The sequence below is a fragment of the Molothrus ater genome, chromosome 5 (assembly GCF_012460135.2).
Source record: "Molothrus ater isolate BHLD 08-10-18 breed brown headed cowbird chromosome 5, BPBGC_Mater_1.1, whole genome shotgun sequence".
Taxonomy (NCBI): Eukaryota; Metazoa; Chordata; class Aves; order Passeriformes; family Icteridae; genus Molothrus; species Molothrus ater.
In genome coordinates, this window is record NC_050482.2 from 67,133,204 (window position 1) to 67,155,285 (window position 22,082).

A 22,082-nucleotide genomic window follows, 5' to 3' on the forward strand; every position below is an offset into this window, starting at 1 on the left:
TCTCCTGGGAACTGAAAGAGAGGTGACATAATGCAACTTTACCCCACAGGTATCTGTAAGGAGGAGAACTCTTATTATAGTGGGGATGCTGTACCTTTGAAAATGCATTCCTTTGGGAGCACCACTATTGTGTTCATCCCTGGATCTTTCCTTAAGCTTATCCTATTCTGTAATTGTCTGCATTGTATTTTCACTTTAGTTCCTTGAGTCTGCAGTGTTTTAAATAAAGCAAGTGTATTCCTAGTTTTCAGATGATAGGATTCTTGGTTTTGTAAGATTCCCCTGAATTCTCATGTAATTGTACCAAATTTATTAGTGTTGTTAACTTAAAATCAACTACTAGATACATTCATTTCACTTTTCAGTGTCTACTTTTTCACTTTCACAAATCAATCAGAATATGTTAGCAATTTCAGTTAGTAATAAATAGCCGAACACATTTTCAGTATTTCAGATATCAGCATCTTTTAAATGATTGATACCTCAAATCAGTGTGAATTGTCTTTTCTTTTAGCACTTGCTCCTCTTGCTCAATTTTTTTTTTTCATAATTTACTTTAAGGCCATCCTATATGGGAAAAAAAAACAGGAGAAAGCATTAAATGAAATTGATTGTCAAAACTTTAGTAGGATACTGCAAAATGACACTTTCTATTGCAAAAGTGGCCACTGACTTGGAATGTGAAAATAATGGATTTTCCTGTTGTATTTGGAGTAGAACACATCTATAATTGCAATATTTAAGGTCATTTCTTCTTAAAGGAAATATTTCATGACCATATGTCCCAATCAAAGGACTTGTTCCTCACAGCGCAAGCAACAGGCAGAGCTTTTGGAGGCACTATGCAATGGCATTATAAAAAAAATTAGCAGAGAGATGCAAATAACTGTGGTTTTTCTCTCCTTAGTTCATAATATGCCTACTTCCCTTTCTTGTATCTCCTGCTCCCAGCACAGATTTCGATTTTAATACAGAATATGGAGATGTGTGCTCAGAGAGCTGGGGCATGGCACAGTTTCTGACAGTTTGCTTCCTTTGACTGCTCATTTCCATGTGCAGTATGCTGGATCACGTGAACAAATGACAGCTGAAATACAGCTGAAGGAGGCTGCCTTCTATTTTTAAGAATTCTATTCAGACTTCAGATGTTATTGTAACTTGTGCAAAAACCCTATAGTATGAGCAAAAGACAAACATTTGGAAGAGTTTTCTAAAGCTAAACAGAAGGGATAAACACATTCTACTCCAAATTTCAGGAGCAGGTATGAATTCTGTTATGGGTGTAATCTTTCCCACATCCATTTTTATCTCTCTGTCATTTTTTTAATAGATACAAATTCCTCTAATTAGTTTGCCAATATCTGTGAGGAAATTCTACTTTTGAGCCATCGTGAGTTTGATTTAAAGCAGCATGGCTCTTAAATTTTTAAATGAGTTTAAAGGGTCTGTACAGTGTTAATTTCTTCCTTAGACCACTCTGCACAAGGAGAAAGCAGTCAATAACAAAAAAACCCAACACCACCTTCAAAGGGATTTCATTTCATTTCTTGAAAATTCCAGAGAGGAAGGGGTGTGTTGTGTGTTTTCTTCTGCATCTTGGAATAGCTGCTTTTTGAATTAGAGCTAGAGAAATTTTATTTCTAAGTAGAAGGGGACTGGAAAGCTCCTCCTGTCTTTCTGTATCCTATTTTGACCATAGCCTCATCAATATGAATTAGATTTTCATCACTGTTTGTCTTTCGACCTCCAATGTATGCCTTCATATAAAAAGATAGATGATTTATAGAAAATATATTGTATTTGTGTTTGTAATACTCTTCTTGACAACAAAGGCTGTTGTTTTCTGATATTTCCTAATGATTAGGAGTGTTCCCCAGTAGCTTGGAAAATTATCTCACTGAAGGGAGGCAGAAGATGTCTCAGTGACATCCTGCATTAAGGCAGTTGCTCTGATAGGGAGATCAGCTCAATTAAAATCTTAATTTTGCCTCACTTGTCTCAAGGTCACCAAATAAAAAGTACTTCACTGGAGTAGTTTAATTGCCTAGATAAAGAATGTAACTTTCTGAGTACACACTCCAAACTAGAGCTAATTGAATTAGCCAACCTTCTGATCTCTGAGGAGATCAGTGAGAGTATACTTCAGATATCTGACACATGGGGTATCTTTTTGCCTCAGGTTTCTTTTAATGTGCTCCTTCATCACATATTAAAAATTACAATATGTATTCAAAATACTCGTGGACATACTTGTTCTGTATCAGATCCATGTGTTGTGGAATGGTAGAAACCCCTCCTCAAATGTACAAGGCAGGAGCCTTGTCCATGGCTAACCAGGGCTGTTAAGGAGACCTCATACTCATCCACATTGCTTTACAGCACTCACTGAACTCTCCAGAAGCCCAGTGGTGTTCCCTTCACTTGCAGAATACTCCTGGCTGTGTTCTCCTGTGTGCCAGATTGAGAAGGCAGAGTTACAGCGTTGTCAGAGGAGGAGGAGGACTGAGCAATCTGCACTCTTCAGATGGGCTGTGCAGTCCTGTGGGGGAGATATTTATTACAAATAATGCTGCTGTCCCCCATTTGCCAGGCAGTCAAAAGTCTATAACAAATCATCTTAGCAGGCACTCTTCACACTAACCTGAAGTGGGCTGTCAAAGCCAGGGATCCAGAATGTATTTGAGGAGATACTTAAAAACTCTTTGCTGAGCACCCAGAAGCATCCCAGATGTGCATTCTGAGAGGCTCTCTGGTGTTTGCTGTCAGAAATTGGTCTCAGCAGTGGATCCCAAAACAGAGCTGTGTCCCTCCCATCTCACACTGAGGTGGCACATGGTGAGGGAGATGCTGTAGCAAGGTACAGTTTGATGAGTGTGAGAACATGGCTTTTCAACCAGCCCCATCCTTTTGTATACTTTTCCCAGTATAGTATCTGGCAATGGCCAGCTTTGGATCAGATTTTGTGTAACTTCTTTGTAGCTAACAGAGTAAACACTTGGCAGTTCATGTTTGTATAGGGAGTCTTTTAGAAAGATTCTTCTTGAAAACAATTTTTAAGTAGATAAGCTAAATTATATCAGATTTTTATTTGGGCATCTCAGTGACATAAAATCATCAGGTTTTTAGCCACGAAATGGACAGGTTTACATTATGTCAGAATGGTCCTGCTAGAATCACTTCCTTACATCTTTTCCTACAAGCAAGATTCTGAATGTTCTTGTGAATATATTTCTTTTTGTTTCAGAAATCCTTGTGCACTGAGTTACTGCATTCATCGTGCTTTTGGTTTTGTCCCTAGCAACTGCTTAGTTTAATACTTTTTGCTTGAAGACTGGATTTTCATTATCTGTCAGCTTAAATGTGTGAGACATATCTTGCTTTTTTAACATACAGCTATCAAGAGGATAGAATAATAATGTTCAACTGTTATCCCAAATTCCTGCAAATTTTTAGAAAGGACTTTTCTCTCTTCATAGCTTATTTACATACATATAGATGTTTAAGCTACTCTAGCATGGTTCTTAAATGCCTAGTTTTAAAGTTTTCTTATCCTTACATTATTTTTTTGTTTGGTTGCAATGGCTAACTTTTATGTTTGATTTTTATTTTTAATTGTTTGTATGGGTGTTGTTCTAGAAGGAATTAAAAATATTTGCCCATCTGAAAGAAAACAGCTGCTGTATGGGGATTTGTTTTGTCTTCTGGCTAGTGGGATTGCAGTTAAAAAAGACATGTATTATCTTAGATCACAAAATACCCTCTGAAACTTTAATAACATGCCAACATTCAACACTTTTTTCAGCCAAATGGGGCAGGTCTCTTGAGCAGAGAGTGGCTGGCTGTGTGTGATCTGTTCACAGGGCAGTTGGTTTTTTGAGCTGGAGTTGAAGGTAAAGAGAACAGCACCTGTAGGACTTCTTCCCACACTGTTAGGGCCAAATTCAACTAACCCAGCATGTTGCAGGGGGAAACAATCCACACCAAAACCTAAACAGCCATTTTATAAATGTCTTTTTTGGCTTTGCATCTGTTTGTTCAATTAACAAAAGCAGGGAAAAAAATACAACAGAACAAACTTATTTTTGAATGACTGAATGCTTTTATAAAGGTCCTTAAAATATTAGTATTTTTCTTAACAAAGGAACACCCATACCACAATGTTACAGGTTTATTTCAGAATTCACCTGAAGTTTGTTTTTAATGTTCCTAGCAACAATCAAAACTAAAAGTTGCAAGGTTTTAAGGTTAAAGGTTTCTTTTTTAGTTCAGTTGCTGTCAGCTTTCAAAAATAGCTATCAAACGTATGATTAATTTTATATTTAATCTCTGAAGTTTGAGTTAAAATTTTATACCAGTAATGAAATTATGGTAATGTATTCATTATTTTCATCACAGAATTTGCTTCCAGGAAATAGGTGCTGGGAATTTAAGTAGTTGGGAAGCTACATGTTCATTTATTAGTCTTTTTTTTAGCTGCACATTAGCTGGACAAATAGGTGCAAAGGATTCTATCTACCAAACTGTACTTAGAGATTAATGAGAACATGAGGTGCTATAGATGTTTACCAGAAATATTTAGTGTCTTATTGTATTTGGCCCTGTCTGAAAGCAAACCTTTGATTTGCTTGATTTGATATGGACTTGTTGCACTAAAACAAGGACATTTTGTTTAATCTCTGCTGATAATCCATCCATTTCAGCCAGTTTGTTAAAGCAATTTTTATTTTCTTACTTTTTTTTTGAGAATACTCAGACAGCAGCATTTGACTTTGCCACTGTATGTAGCTGGGCTTCTGTCTCGTGACTGGAGAGCACCCTGGTTAATTCTGCTTTTGTTTTTTTTAATTCCCTCATGAAATGTTCCATGTAGCATTAATAGTAACTTATGCCACCTTATTACTTGGTAAGCCTCATCTGTTGCTGATGAATCAGGTGATAGATTTCTTTTCCAAGGTGTTTCTAAATTATAGGGGGAGGTTGGGATAACATTTTTTTATTATATTGAGTTTCTAGATTCATATGGTGTGTGCTCCCCTATCTTGTATCTTCCCATCTGCTGTTTCTAGAAGAAAATCTTTGTGTTGTTTCAGCTACAGGGAGAGATGTGCTGACTGCATTAGGAAATGTGCATTATACCATGCAAATAATTCTTACCACTGAAGAAGGACAGTGGTCAGTGTAAAGTCAAAATTTGCTTGAGGGCTTGACTTAAACACCTCTTGATTCAGACACTCTTGGGCTCCTGTTCCTAAAATCTGGTGCAAGTGAGTTTCCCACAGCCTTGATCCCTTGCCTCCTCCAGTGCTGACCTGAACATACACTTTGTTTTCAGAAATCAAAGTTTCCTAGCCTCAGGAAATGAAGTCCACCCCTCATCTCTTAAAGCCACCATGGGACAATTTGACTCACATGCAGCAGCCCAGTCACACTTTCAGGATCTGCTAATATTTTCATTGGCACTCCTTACCTTGTCATGTAAGTGGTGCAGAACAGCAAGGACCAGCTGTAACAAAATGATGAGAGGTTTTGGGAGGAGTTCACAGGCAGGGGAGGTAGCTGAGTGCTGTTGAACAAGAACAGTTTAAGTGTGGTGATTGGTCTTTTAGCTTGGATGCAATGACCAACAGAAGTGGTGATATTAAACCAAGTTTCTGAAGCATAGTGAAATTATTGTTTCTTTTAGGTAATAATTTATTGCACCATTTTTGATCTTGTTTTAATGTTGAAGGGCAATGACAAACTAGTTGAGAGGCTGGAACTGCTGTGTACAGCCAAAGCCCAGGAAAGGCCCCAATGACACTTAAAAAACCCAACCCAGCCATACAAAATTCCACATAGATCTTCAGCAGCGTGTAATTCCCCTGATCCTAATTTTTTGAATGCGTTAGGTGAAGAACTTTGTTCAACCCTTGGCAGCTGTCAGTCACACACCCAGCTGAGGTGATGGGGCTGTGTGGTGTTGTCAGGCCTGTTTCCTTCATTGCTGATTTATCTTCCCTTTATCACTTGCTTTTTTGTGAGGTGAAGCAATTAGGCTTTCCAAACACTGCCATTATTCTCCATGATTTGGTGACTAACCCTAACTATGGTGCAGTGAGTTTTGAGCAACTAAAAGGCAAATCAAAACCTCTTGGAACAGTTTTTCTTCTTTATTTTCAAAATATTTTTGGGAAGAGTTTTTCCTTGGTTCCCTTCTGCTGTATGCCCCAGAATGTAAATATTTTTCTTTGTGTACCAAAACTACCAAAAAACCACAAAATAAAGCAAGAAAACACAAACAACTTACCTATATCACTGTATGAATGATTTTTTTAAACTCAGAAGTTATGGTTAAGGATATGGCCAGCTAAAATATTTTGTGGGGGCAGACCTTAAAAACAAAGAAGTGACAAAGGAAATTTTTGGGGTAAATACTGTAATTTGGACACTTGTCTGTGTCTCTTAGGACTACAAAGTGTTTGGAGATCTTAGGTAATGATAGCACCATCCTCAGGGAGGGCAGTGGAGAGGGGAGGGTGCTGATCTATCTCTGGGACCAGTGATGGGACACAAGGAAAAGGAATGAAGTTGCATCAGGAGAAGTTCAGGCTGGACATTAGGAGCAGACTCCTCACCACGAGGGCACTGGAGCAGAGAAGTGGCCACAGCTCCAAGCCTGGCAGAGTTCAAGCAGTGTCTGACAGTGCTCTCAGTGGTGTGGTTTAGGTAGTCATGCAACAAGCAGGGAGCTGGTCTGAATGATCCTTATGGGTCCCTGCCAACTTGAAATATTCAATAATTCTACTCTATGTATTGTAGAACCTAATATTTCATAACACAAGGTACTTTGGCAATTCAAAACTAAATAACATACCTGGGTCATTGCATCCAGTTTTCAGTGTAGGGTTTTTCAGTCATGTTGACTATTCTATCAATTTAAGTCATGGTGAGGAGCACAGTGTTCTTTAAAGCATCTGAAGTTCATCTGTCCATCAGGATTAGTAGCTGCAGCAGCAGTGGAGTGTCCTGTGGGTGGTGGTAATGCTACAGCAATGAAGGCTTGGGCTCAGCAATCCTTCTGACATGGCTGACAGACACACGGAAATATTTCTGAGTGCCTATGTCAGATGAGTAAAACAAGCTGTTTCTATAGCAGTGCACAAGATGTGCATGTTTGTTCCTGGTGCGTGAGTCATTGTGTGAAATTCAGCATGTATGTGTACACTTTATACTGCAGGGAAGCTTTTGTGGTGGTTAAAATCATTCTAAATGTTTGCTTAACCTGGATTGTTCTAAAAACACCCTTGTGTGTTAGCCATGTAAATGTAAAGTATTTTAAAATATAATATTAAAATTCAAATGAACGTATTCATATTTTCAGTTAACATTTGACCAACTTCTATTTTACAAGAATAACATCTGAAATTATGTCAGAAAAGATAACCAGATGCAGATAATAGCTTACATTACATTAATGCATAGCATGGAGATCCATGTGAGGAGAGATTTAGCAGCTGTATGTATGCTGACAGGCATTACAGTAAAAGATAATGAGATCACTGTCAAAATGAAAAAAATATTGACATTAATACAGAAAAAATAATTTCATAAAAGCCTTTAAAAAATGGCTTATGTAGCAATTGGTCTCTTAGTGAGGAAAGGTTTTCCCAGTGACTAATAGGTAACAGAACTTGCCACTTTTCAGGAATGCCTGATGCTCCACTGATCTTCTATTGTTTATATTTGTCTTCCTGTTTTGAAATAATTTTAAAATGTGAAATCTTCTCATTTGAAATTTTTTATTGCTTATTGTGATTGTTTGGCTTTATTCCCCATGGTGTTGGGCTATATTTCATCACTGGAAATGCAAGAATTTCATAGAGAAGTGGAAAGGTGTGGCTTTTTTAGAAAGGTTTACTCTTTCATTAAAGAAAGAGTAAAGCCATAGATATGAACTGTTGGTGTCAGTGTCCAGATTAAGAAATCCTTGGGGATTTTTTCATGAGGCATGTGGACTAAATTGGGCACCCAAAATCAAAGGATATGAAACGTTTTATTCAGAAAATCTTGGCCTGTCTTTAGTTGAAAGACTTTGGGGTTTGTATTTTCAAATCAGAAGCCTGAATTTGATTCTACTTCCTTTTATCTAATTCATTAGTCTGTAACAGTACTTGGTGTGACATACTATGAAATGGAGAAAAATTCAAAATAGTGGAAAAGTTTTCAGTTTTGAGGACAAAATGCTTTAGGAGATGGACTCTCAAAAAAGATATCTTAAAATTGCTATTAAAAGTGCAAAAGAAATTGTTATTTTCAAAATGAGTGGGATTCTTCACTGTAATTCAACATAAACATTCTCATTAGATTTTTCTTCTTTTATATATGATTATAATATTTTTGTTACTTGATTTGAGGTGACTCTGAGAATAAACATCTTCTGAGGTGAGGGACTTTTGCTTTTGTTAGTTTTGTTATTTCTGCTGGTTCCAGTTGGTATCTTCTTCAAAGCTTTATCTCAGTGAACGTGACCTGGCTCTCCAGCTTTAATTAGAACCACCAGAATTCTTTCTCTCTTTTGCAATCCTCCTTTGCAAAGATGTTTCTGTAGGAATGTGTATTTATGGTAATATTTAATGCACTGTATCTTTGAGAAGTTCATTAACTTTTTATTTTGTGATGAGAAGCCCACATGCACATTGCAAGTTGCTGTTCGCTGTTGCTGTACATGCAGACAGTGGTGCTTTCTAGAAAACGTTCTTAAACCTCTAAGGTCTTGCCATCATTGTATATATGTCATTCTCTTTTTCCTATCTTTAATTTCATGCACGTTTTTGCAGTTTTAATAAAAATACTCTTAGAGATTGAGGATTTTCTTTTCAAAACTTTGCTGTCCTTTTGATAGGATGTGTGCTCTGTATATGTGCGATTCATTCAAAAGAGTAAAAGAACATTAAGCTTACAAAATGAAGCTCTCAAACTGAGGCAGTTGCAGAGCTTTGTTTGTTTCTTTGTGTTTCTTTTTTCCTAATAAGCTTACTTGTGCACATATATTATAAAAAAATTTCCTCTTGACTGTCTCCTCATAAAATGTACCAGTTGCAGCATGCTCACTTAAGTCACGTACTTTCTGTATTTTATTTTATTGTTCCAGTTCAGTATGTGGTCCAATTCTGCACATTGTTCAGTGGTGGTGTGAAGATGAAATTGTTCTATAACAATCATCAGTAGTACTGCAGTGTTTAAAATAGCAACAGAACTGAGTTACTGAACAGTGAATGGGGTGATACCCTAATGAGCAAGCTTTTGAGGTCTGTTGATATTAAAAATATGAGTACGTATTTAAATATTTTAAAAGATTGTTTGCATATATAAAAAGATAATTCTCTGACTGGCTTTGATGACTGAAAGTTATTTGGCAGAGAAGGAAGAGCATTCTTTATAGAGCCACAGTGTGAAGTCTCCAGACCTTCACAGAAGTTTTATGGTGCAGCTGTCAAAGGGCTGTGGACTTGTAAATGCTGACCCTTTTACATGATTTTCTGCATGAGGTATTGCAAAAGTGAGAATTTTCATTTGGTACCATGGGCATTAAGATGAGATGAAATGTGTATTCATGTATCAAATGACTCCAAGCCTTTTTAGGTTTATGGATTTGGGCTTTCATGTAACCTTCCCAGATTTACACAATTAAACAGTTGGGGAAGTTCTAGTTACTGCCACAGATACCTGTATGGTTTGAAAAGTTCATAGCCCAACTTTGGTTCCTTTCTGACATCAGAGATTCAGAGGGATAGTTGTATCTTGCACATGACTCAAAGCCAGGTTAATGGAGCTTAAGCAACCTGGTCTAGTAGAAGATTTTATGAAGACTGACCTCAGTATTACAAGCACTAGGTAATTTCAAGACTTAACGTTAGTAAAGCTTGTTTTTGTCTCAAAACATCTACCTAATATATTAGCATGTCATTGATTTTGGTTCACACCAAAATTAATGTCAATAGTACGTATCCTTATAATTACCCATCTCTTTGAAATACATTTTGTTTGAAAACATTTTGGACCGTGTAGGAGATTATCTATTTCAGACATATTTTGAAGAGGGTTGGGGCTTTATTAATATTGTTGTCTCTTACCTAACTAGTTGGTTATAGTAATAAAGATCAGTTTCTCAATAGGTGAATCTAGCTTTGCAAATTGATAAAAAAATACTTAATTCCTCTAATTTTAATTTAAAAGTTGAGTAAAAATTCTCATATGGAATTGAATGTGTTGGGCTGACATATTTTCATTTTCTGTGCCGACTTAGCTGTACTTTTTGTGTTTATTTTATTGGACGGATAGAACTGTGTATTGTACAAGCTGAGTTGGTGCCAGCATAATATTTCCAATAAGTTGTTTAATCACTGAGCAAGTCTGCTTTCAAACTGGGCAATGAGCCCATTGCCAGTGTGCAGCACTGGGTTAGAATAACTCAACAATTACACTGGTGGTGTTTAAAAAGCATCCTGACTCAAATCAGCTGTAACTCTTGGACAGGGTAGTTAAGTATGCCAATAATTTTTTAACATCATCAGAAAAGAACTTTCATTTTTTATTGGTCTCCAGAGGCCATCAGCACTTTTTCACCCTAAGAGTTTGTTTTAGCACCAAGGAAAAGTTGCTGTTTTCACGATTTTCCCAGCCTCAGTTGGCTTACATTGGAAAAAAGCAGAGCTCAGAGTTGAACCTCAGAGCTCAGAGTGTTTTTGGAGGAACTCAAAACACTGACTGGTCATATGCCACGTAATTTGAACATAAATATATCACAAAGAGATACGTTCCTGATCATACCTTTGTTAGGAGTTCTGAAGAAAATATTAAAGTGTTGTTTGTGATCTGTTCTAAAAGTATTTCTGAAATACAGAAGAAACATTCTTCCCTGACTGTGTGGATAACATACCAGATCTGAAGCTGGTATATCATTCTGTTTTCTAAACAGTAAATTAAAGAGCTGTCTCTACTACTTGCATGATGTTTTGGGGAAATCTTGCAACCAAAGAATCTGTCTTTTATTCCAAAATCCAAACTCCAGATATAATTATGGACAAAAAGGCTGAGGAAGCAAAGTTAGCCTGTTTTGTTTTGATTGGACTAAAAGTTTAGACTTAAGTTCTCTGTGGTCAGGAGGCTGAGATTAAAGGGTCTGTAATTAGATTCAATACTCCATGTGTCTTAATGCCCTGAGAGGCCAAACCCTGTCTGCAGGCAGTGGTAGCTGCCAGGATCATCAAAAATAGTCCATAGATGCAAGTGAAAAGGAAATTATGCACACTTTCTCAAATAGTTTGTTCTTACTTGTTGTGTCTTTCTTATGTAAAATGAAAGGATAGGAAATTCCTCAAAATATCAAGAAAACAGGTAGATCTTGAGGTTGAAAAGAAAGTGTTTTACCTCTGGAAACAGATTCCCTAATTCTTGTAAGTAAGCCTCTATATTCAAGTCATGTTTCGGTAGTTTTCCTGTGTTGCTCACATTAGATACAGTGGTACCCAAAGCAAAATGGGTTATTAGATTTCTGTGGTTTTATATGTATATGTTTGTGTGTGTGAACAGAGAAGAGTTTTCTTCCCCAAAGTCAGAAGAGGACAGGTGCATCTTCTGGTTAACAGTTTATTAATCAACTTATAATTACCAAACAATAAATAATGCTTTTGTTCAGAAGTTTTCTAGGTTAGGTCAATAGTAATGACCGAAATGAAGCCTTCTTTTGGCTGAATTAATGGAGGGTAATGCTTGAGGATGAGTTTGGTGCTGGTGACCTTGTGCAAAGGAAGTGGTGGCACTTGATGGTGCCACTGTTCCCTGGCCCAGCTGCTCAGCACTGATGGAGACTGCTCTGGACCACGCTCTGAGTGCTCCTCTCTTTTGCAGGCAAGTTAAAGATCAAAATAAGAAAGTAGCAAATCTGAAGCACAAAGAACAAGTGGAGAAAAAGAAGAGTGCACAGATGCTGGAGGAGGCCAGAAGACGAGAGGATAACCTTAATGACAGCTCCCAACAGCTTCAGGTAACATGGGAATTGATTAATGCAGTTGGGATGATGAGCCAGGCTGAGCTGCCTGGCTCTCTGCTCTGCCTCCTGATCTGTTGTTTTCATAGCTGTTACCTAACAACTTTGTTCCTGATTGTTTAAAAAGACACATATATCCTACAGCATTTTAAACAAAGCAGCCTCTCTCAGTTGCCTTCATATCTTCCTCAATTTTCCTAAGAGGAAAATGTACTTTTAACTGTCAACTTGGTTATGAAGTGCATCGTTGAAATAATTATATGAATTCCATATTGAGATTGGGTGTGACATTTCTTTCTTCTCTGTTCTTCTAACAGCCTTTTTCTTTAGCTGTTTTGTCTATTTTCCCAGCTGGTTTTACCTTATACTGGTGTCCTTTCTTCAGTAAATGAAAGATAAGCAAGTAAGTATTCTTAGAGAAAGCTGGAGTTACTGTGAGGTGACTGGAGGACCACGTTTTCTATCGTAGTCATCCTTGTTTACTTCATGAATTCTTGATGTGCTTTCTGGTCAGTTGGCTTTATTTCTGAAATGATCATGCTGCTGCCCCACAGAGTTATCTGGTTACCTCAAATCTGCCCAGGCATAAGAAAGTCACTGGTATAAAAGCAAGTCAAATATTTCTCAGTGTGCTATGTGTTGAGATTAGCTGCAGGAGGTTTATCAAATGGTAAGTTTTCAATCGCCGTCATAAAAATATTAAACTACTGGCATGGAGTACAGCAAAGATACCATGATGCTAAGTGTGGAGATAATAGACATTTTGACTGTGTTTTCTTTAATTTACAAAAATAACTTTCTTTTTGGTGAGTGAAAATAAACATGGAAACTGCACCCTACCTTGTAGTCTTTCGTTCTGGTAATCTTTAAAGAGCAAGCCTTTCTTTGTTTTCCTTTATTATCCTAGGTTAAATCCTGTTTCTTTTTATCAGCCACATATCTTAATACATCTACAATGAAGACACAGAATACATCCTAAGGGTTCTCTAGTAAAGATAAGTTCTTTCCTTATTTCAGACATATTCCTTTACTTTGTTCTGTGGGATGCTGAGGGGATTTTTTAGCTAAAACTTTGAAAGAACCACAGCAGCACATGCCCATGGAATGCTCTCAGATGCACCGTTTTGTGATTTTGTCCATCAACTCCAGTCCTGTATGTGCTGGGCAATGAAATAGTTAAGTTCCAAGTGTATGAAAATGATTTCATAACTGCAGACCTTTATAAAAGGCGGGAATGTGGGATTTCTGCATCTGCTAATGGGTTTTGTGGCTGTAGTGCTATGGCAATTCACAAGGCTCTCGTTATGTGGCAGCTATGTTTGAATAACACAGTCCTCCTGGTATTAGTGAAATGTCTTTGAAAATTCCTAAAACTTCTACAATATTTGGTTAGATTCCTTATCTGCATTTGAGTAAATCTGTATATGAAGTCTGAAAAGACAGCTGGTGCTTCACATTTGCTTTGCAGTTACGTGAGTGGTGTGTTTATCAAATGACACCATTCCATCAGAACATCATTTTTGTTTTTATGTAGGACTTCAAGATTTTAAAAGGGATGGCTTCCTTTTCTGGCTCTCTGCCCCCAATTATTCTTTTCTTTCCCTTTTCATTTTTCTATCTTCTTCACATATGTAATACACTGAAAAAAGCCTGAAATTTGTTTTCTCTCAGCCTCTATTTGCATCCTGAAACCACTTTTTTTTTTCTTTTAAGAAACAATAATGGCAATGAACAGAGAGTGATATTACAGTTATTAAGAACTTTAAGTTCTGCTAAAACTAATTAACATCAGTTTCTGGTGCATCAGGGAGATGGTACAGCTTTGGTGGTAGCAGTGAGGCAGCTTTTGCTCAGAAAAAAACGGTGCTACTTTATATCAGAGTTCTTTAAGATTGTATAGCTTCCCTTGCAATTTCTTATCCAGTTCTTTACTTATAAAGTATTTTAAGCAGTTGAGAGATCATAGATATAAAAATATGAATAGCATGGATATCTTTACCTTTTCCCATTCAGGTTTTCCAACTAGAGATCTCTGTAGGGCAGTACATACTTTCTTGCAGTTTGCTTATGTTTTGTTTTATTCTGCACTGGTGTCTTTGTTTTCTATATAATTTTATGCAAGTTTTTTTGACACTAAAAATCGACATTATTAAATGTATTAATAAATAATGTAAGATTGAAGTGTAATGTGATAGTAAACATTGAAGTGTGCAAGTTATCATGGTATTAATGTTACTTGATTTTCCCTAGTGCTTTTCCTGCTTCTGAGAACATAATTGTCCTGTTTGGGTGGGCTCTATTTTAGAGAGCCTTTCCCCATATTCAGCACAAGGCTGAAGGGAATGCTTTTATTCACAGATGAAAAAGGTCTGTATGCTCTAATGAAAATATCAGGTTAAGGTAAAATATGGAGTGTTTAATGACAAGTGACAGGTTCAATAAAAGCTCCTTCCTTTAGAAGAGCCCTCTGCTTATAGCCTCCCTCTCTCAAGGACTGCAACATTTTGGTTTCCTGGAAGTAAAATTTACCCAGAACCACATTTCAGTTTGTTAGTTGTGGAGACCTGTCTTCTCTCTAGGCTCTTAAAGGGCACTGCCTTGTAATTGATTAAAAAAAAAATTAAACCTGAGAGGACTGTAGATATTTAACTTTTTTTTTTTTTTTTTATGCAACCATTGTTGGCTTTGGGGTCAGGACACACAAGCACCAATTTCAGATAATTTTGGTCTTGGTGGTTTTGGCTGGAATTAATAATAAGCCATTATGAAATGCTTAAAAATATATGATCTGCATGTTCTTGGGTTGACTGTCTGCAATCTAGTCAAATAAACAGGGTCCCAAGCACACAGTGCCCTGCTCTCCTCTCTGTCCCTACCAGGCCTGTGGTTTCTTTCTTCCTGAGGCCAGTAACAAAATGTTCGTTTATTCACAGAGCTCTGATGATGGAAATTTGGTATTTTTGGGAGTGGGAGAAGAATGAAAACCATAATGTCTCAATTCTAGTGAGATGGATAAATGGCTTTCCAAATTTGTCTTTTCCTCCTGGGTTCCCTTAAACCACAACTCTCCAGAGATCTGAGAGGCTGACGAGTGTCTGGTCTATAAGCAGGATAAAAAAACAAACAAACTGATGGGTTGGAGTAAAATTTTTGCTTGAAGTGACTAAAGCTTGGCTATTGTGAAAAATAATTGATCTGCTGTTTAGTCCTAGAAAGGTAACATTTACTGAAATTTCATTATATTTGAATAGATACTTCAAGCTGGCTTCTGAAAAAAAGTACGCATATTTTCTTGGTTTATCACTCTAGCATCTTCTGAAGTTTTTCCAGAACTTTCAGAATATCCATGCTGTGGGTTTGTGTGCTGTTGAATCTGCGTTGCAGCAGGTGTCCATCAGTCTCTAATTGCTGCTGACAAACTGTATGTCCCCATGATGTGTAAGATGTGTTAGAGTGATTTAATGAGCAACTATAGAAAGCAAGTAAACTTATTAGTTCTTTTTTTTCTTTTTCCACACCCAAGTTTAGATAATTGAATATATATTCTTAGTCCATGAACTGTAGATGCAAGTATTGCTGTTTGTTTGTTGTGATAGTGTATTTCTTTTATCATATTGGAAAAACCTATCCTTCCAGTGGAAAGAGCTCTACTTCTAATAGAAACAAAATGCAACTTTATGTTCAGCAATGTTTTTACTGTGATCCAGGTGAAGCTCAATGAAATGGACAGATAAGCAAATACCTTCTCATCAAATGAACTTCTAAATTCATTAAATATCAGCCACAATGCCCCAAGGCTGCCAAGTCTATCAGAGGCATTTGGACAATGCCCTCAACAACATGCTTTAACTTTTGCCAGCCCTGAGCTGGCCAGGAGGTTGGGCTGGGTGGTTGCTGGAGTAGCTTCCAGCTGAAGTAGTCTGTTGTGGTTAACTGTTTGTTATTGAGACACCCCTGCATGTGCACACAGTCACTGCCAACACTCAAAAACCTGAAAACCCAAGTGGAGCCCAGTACATCTGAGCTTAAATTACTGAAGAATTTCCTCTTGATGTGCTATGATTGGATCTTGAAGGTGGGGTGGATGAAGTTTTTTCATCTCATCTCTTGACTGAAATACTATGCCATAATGAAAGTTATGTTGTATTCTCTTTTGGCTGTTAGTAAAGCAAGATTATGCTATCCTAATTAATCTCTGAACTTGCTTTTGGACAGTGAGTACAAAATTTCTGAATAAATGCTTAGAGTAAACATTTTCAAGCTTAAAGTTCAAGATCTTCTTGAAAACTTGCATCTAATTTGAAGCAAAGTGGTTATGCCAGTTAAAAATGTTAGGTGTTTTCCTGGGATAAGTGACTTTCAAGTGTGGAGTTCCTGGCTAATTTCTCTTCCATATAAACCACTGCCATATCAGATTCCAGCCTTGCCTGCCAGATGAGTACAGCTCAACATGTTACAGCCCACAGAACACTCAGCTGCTCCATTTCAGCCTGGCAGAAATCTGTTCTTTAAAGCCATCTTACACGTGCAGGGTTTGTTCCAGAGAACAGTCTGACACATCAAACATGTATCTGCTCACTGAGCTCAGATGCACCTTTGGGAATTACTCAGATCTAAATGTTCTTTTCCTCTCACTTCCTCTCCCAGTGCTTTTTAGACATTAATTACATCATGGAGAGGTTTTGGCCTCCTTGTCCCTGGGTAATTCCCTGTGCTGCCCAGCCTTGGGGTGTCAGTGTTCCTTGGGCCTGACTGGGTGCCATCAGCACTTAGGCAAGTGGCTGTAATTTCACTTAAGGCTACATTCAGCTCTAGGTCATCCTCATCCTGTCCTCCAGGACAGAGCTCATGGCATCAATTTCTGAAAGGATACTAATTCACTTTGCAATTAATTTTAAAGAATTTTTTTTAGTATTTTTTGAAAGAATGAGTTTTTCTTCTCAGTTAAAAATAGGATGAAAGATAATATTGTTACATGTTCTCAGTAATTTAGCCAAATATGGTTCTGAGGTAATGTGAATCAGTGTTTTACCATTTGCTTCAGTGTTATGTGGGACTTTTGTTAGTGAAAATGCTGAACAAATACAGGCTCTAAAGATCACTTATACCTCATAAAATTGTACCTGAAATAATTGTATGCAAATTTTTCCTCCTATTTTATTTGGGCACTGGTAGCCAATAGGTAGTTTTGGGATCAACTTACCCTCCAGCTCTTTCTCTCAGAGATTCTGTGACAGCTGGCTTCTCATTACAAAACAGGATATACATATGCAGTAGAGACATCAGTATGCATGATGAGTCATTAGTGATGTAATATTCTAGTAGGAATTTTCATTTCCATCAGCTTTTACAACACATTACAGAAAATACAGTGTTCACAAACTTTTCATTCTGTATGTATTTGGAGGGTTGTGATTTTCAGCACAGTGTGTTGGTGTAGAAACAGGCACATATTTAACCCTGGCAGATGCTTTGAGAAAAGCTAGCTCTTGTTCTGATCATGTCATAGCCCTCTGTCAAGAGAACTTTTTCTTATCTTCCCTGGATGTCTGGGAGAAGTTCCAGAAATTATGAACTTTTAGCTACACATTTCATCGCTTTGAGTGAGGGGAGATTTCTTGAGGGGAGGTGAGGAAGAATTAATTGAATTGTAGCCCTTTTTTGGGAATTAAAAATCATAATTAAGCCCTTCTGGATACATCTATTTTTACAGCATACATAATGCATGAATGAAAAATAGACAGCCTCACTTCATTATATATGTGTGAAATAATACAGTAATTGTAGACAAGACTCAGTTATTCTTCATTTGTAATGCTCTTTAACTGAAGAAAGGCTTAGATATTTTCACAGAGTTCGTGCCTTAATCATTTTTATCATTCAGCCACACAGAAACAGGACTGAAAAGTTCATTGGACAGTGGAGGAGTCCTGCACAGCGCTAGAAATCAGTGCATAATATGAAATAGCACTATTGTGATGTTATATTTTCATGTAAAAGTTGCACTGTTTGATTTCCATCCCAGCAAGACAGTAGGGCACATAAAAATTAGTTTCTGTCTTACAAAAAAGGCTTCTCCTCTTTTCTGTATTGAAATGATAAAGTACAATGTGGATTTCAAAGGAGGGCATGAAGATTTACTGACAGATTGCCAGAACAAGGTAAGAAAAGTGTCTTGACAAACAAGAAGCCCCACATCACCTGCTCAGATGAGGTCCTGTTCCTGGAGAGATCAGTCCTTTTTATCTCTTATGCTTTCACATGTGGACTCTGCAAGACAGTAATTCTCCTTTTACTTAGAGGAAGCTCATCAAGACAAGCTTTCATACACATTAAAACTTCGGAATATTTACCTGGGTTTGTTTCTAGTACCAATTTCCAACTCCTTATAGAAATCTGATACCTATTTCTCCAAACAACTGCATACAAAGTATATGGTAGTAGGGGTGACTATTGAAAAAGTTTATATTTACCTCTCTCATTTCTTAGTTTTCTCGGATTTGTTAGGCTTTGGTGCATTAACATTCTTAAAATATGAGCTGTGATCCACGAGCAGACTGGGGACAGTCATGTCTCCAGTTTTATTGAAGCCATTTTTGTGATGATGATTTGCAAGGTCTAACTAACTTGATTTTTGCTTGTGTGTGACATATTGCATGCTGAAGCACCGACGAAAAAGATACACTTTTGAACATAGAAAACTATTTGTCTCAAAAATGAATTGTAGAAAGAAGGTGCAGCTTTTTTCTCTGTGTAAAATAGAGTATCAGAATAAATACGTGACCTTGTTCTTAATTTGATGTGGCAGTTCTTACAGAGTCTGTCATTCTACATAATTGATGTTTATGACATTAAATCTGTTGTTAAGAACTTTTCTTCTCTTGTGTCTGACCAGGAGAGAGTGCTCCATTCAGAATTTTTGTTACCATAACATTTACAGAAAGGAAGTTTGGAGGGCCCTGGCAATTGTAATAGAGAAGCATTTCCCTGGATAGACATTTAGCCATCTGCTCTATCAGTTTTCACTTTCTGGTTTGGTTTAGTTTACCATACATTTATTATATTCAGGTTAGATGAATTCATTGCTTTCACATCTTTAAAAAAGATGAACCATTTGACTTTGTCTTCCTTTGTAAAGTAAAAATTGGACAGCTCTACAGTCTTGAAGAGACAGCTGGAAAAATTTCGTGGAAGTCACTATTTGCAGCTAGCATTAGGCAGTCTCCCAGTTATCCCAGTATTTCCCTTAACTGCAAATTGAGATTTGTAGTGAGAGAAAGCCATTATACGGCCTGAGAGTTTTTAATAGAGGAAAGAAGACTCCCTGCATCCTAAGATTTTTTGGTGATCCATCAGGAATATTATTCCCCTGACACACTTTCACCCAGTCCTTTCTGGCGAAACATGATGTGTCAGTGGAAGATGAAACCTGCTATTTGTGCTCTTTCCTGTTTGGCAGAGGGAAGGCTTGGTACCCTTCATGATATGCCAGAAACTGAGTGCAGTGAGGGCTGCACAGCTGAATGTGTGCCAGCAGCCCTAACCACTGGATGTTTTTTGCATAGGCTTTTTTCCCCAAGATTAGTATCTGAGTTCAAACTGCTTTCCTAAAAGCTGTCAGGGAGATTAATGTATCTGTTGACAACATGGTGTGGTTCCTGTGAGGAGGTCTCTCCTGAGAGTAGGAAACATTGAGGGCCAGATTTAAGCAAAACAATAGGAGCACATTGGAGGGGAAGAACAGCTCTCTTTTCATTTTGGTGTCTTATTTCATGAGCCTGAGAAATGGTAATAAATTTGCATTTTTTCCTTCTTCTTGATTTTTTTTTTCTGTCTCTCTCGTTAGGTTTTTTATTTTTTTTACTTGCTGTGTTGAAAGTGGTTTCTAACTCATCTGTCCCCAAGAATAAGAATGCCCAATTGCCATGGCTCATTTCATAGTCTCATTGTTTAATAAAATTGCTATTCTGTTTTATTCTTCTTTTGCACAATAGAAAAAGAAATGGAGATGGGGCGATGATGGGGACCTCAGAAAGAATTCAGAATTTATTTTAAAAAATAATACATGTGGATTTTTTTTTTTTTTTTTGGTTCTATACTGTGGGAACAAATACTTGAGCATTCCCTTAAAAATATTTCCTCTAATTGATTTCAAATAGTGCTAAACCTAATTAAATTCATTCTAAATCAGTATTATTCTTAAATCTTGCTTACTGAAGTGCCCAAATTGGTGTCACCCTTACTTTTTTTCAATATATAAATCAATGTATTCTGTCTTAAATTTTTCTCTTTGTCTAAAATTTACACGTTCTTAGGAGGTATCAGAGCAACTGCTCTTACTGTGATGTGCAAATATTAACTGGAATTGAGACCTAGGCTGCAAATTGTGTTCAGAACTGACACAAGATTGTAACATACTAAAAGTTAGCAGCAGTCCTTTCATCTCCTTAGTTTGGTTTGATGTGCACTCACATCTCAATGCAGGCATGGGAAAAACTTAAATATATTGGCATTACTTAGTCTGTGACTGAGGATTAAAGGAGGATGATATTAACATTCTAGAAGATGTCTATAGTCAGTTAAAATTCATCAACAAATTCTCTTAGAACATTATGTTGCTTTCCTTGCTTGTGTTTGAATTCCTCCTAAAGTTTGATAATTTTGGGGTCAGCTGATTCTCCAAAGCAGGGCATGAAAAGCAAGGAAATAAAAGCTGAAGGAACACGGTGTCCCAACAGCAGTGGTGTCCCATGTCCTTCTAGAGCTCAGCTAAAAAATGGCAGATATAAGATTTTTCTGTAAATGAGACTGAATTTTTGTGCAATTTCAAATTATATTTACTAATTTATTCAGGATATTTAAATGAAAGATAACTTACATAGCTCCACAAGTGCCTGATAACTGGAACCCAGGGATAAAAGAGCAGGTGAAGTTCAGCATAAGTATATATTTATTTGTATATGTCAGGAGAAGCAATCTTAAATATATGTGCACAGTGATGGGTTCTGATTTGCTCTATTACCATAGGAGAGCAATCTCAGAATTAGAATAAGTAGTTTTTTGAAAATATTATTGGTTAAGAGGACTATTAAAAAGCCATTTGAGAAGTATCAAACAGCAAACCAGAGAATGCTGCTGCTGTGGCACTGTGTGCATGAGCAGTGCGTTCCCCCTCTGAATAATGTGCAGTGATGCCAACCATCCACCACAGAAAAGGATGTGGCAAACACAGGACAGGTAAAGGCAAGGAAGAAAATGGTAAACACAAGGACAGGCTTCTGTTCAAACAGATATTAAATAAAATTAAATTCTTGGAGATGGAAAAGAATGAGTGAAGACAGGAGCCAGGGAATACTTTTTCCTGCTTTGCAGACTGAGAATAATAGAGGATCATTTTGGAATATTTGGGGCTAAAAGGAAACAATAACTGGTTTTCCCATTCCTTTGGACTAGTTCAGGCTTTTATAGAAACAATTGGAATTTTCATACAAAGAAGTGAGAATCTCTCAGAATGTGAAATGTTTCCACTTTCTCATTCTTTTGGCTTTTAAGCCAGTTAATTTTAATGGTGACTTTTATGAATGTTATGTACTAAGTTGTTGCCTGTTTAAAGCTACTGTCAGTGTAATGCTGCAAATAAACAAATGAGTATCATTCACAAATGAGTCTCAAATCATCTTCAACCACCTTATTTCAGTATTTTTAAGCTCACTGTTTTCTGATTGTTCCTATTTAATTGTCAAATTTTTACATTTTCTGTACTGTATTCTAATCATCTTCAAATGTATCCTTATTCTATGGATACAGTGGAACAGCAGATCAGGCATTTACTAGTAAAGATATTGAGAGCAGCTTTTAATATTTTAAGCCAAGCATTTCCCTAAATTAATACGGTTTTTTTCTGGTTCATAGCTGAATCCATGTTGTACTAAGGCAGATCTTCTCCTTGAAATTATCTTCATTTGGTGCACCTGGCTGTCAGGGATTTGGGTTTGTGGGTGCATTGGGGTGTTCCTGGATAGCATGAAAGAACAGTGACAATTTATTTCTGATG

At 37.0% G+C, this 22,082-nt stretch overlaps 1 protein-coding gene across 8 annotated transcripts in view; it reads left to right on the plus strand.

The window, feature by feature from the left end:
* Positions 1 to 22,082, plus strand: part of ERC1 (ELKS/RAB6-interacting/CAST family member 1) — a 278,215-nt gene that overhangs the window by 132,909 nt on the left and 123,224 nt on the right. For all 8 annotated transcript variants that reach the window (XM_036400558.2, XM_036400559.2, XM_036400560.2 and 5 more), the window contains one exon: positions 11,890 to 12,025. In XM_036400558.2, coding sequence (XP_036256451.1) covers positions 11,890 to 12,025 — 136 coding nt within the window. The remainder of the gene's footprint in view (positions 1 to 11,889; positions 12,026 to 22,082) is intronic.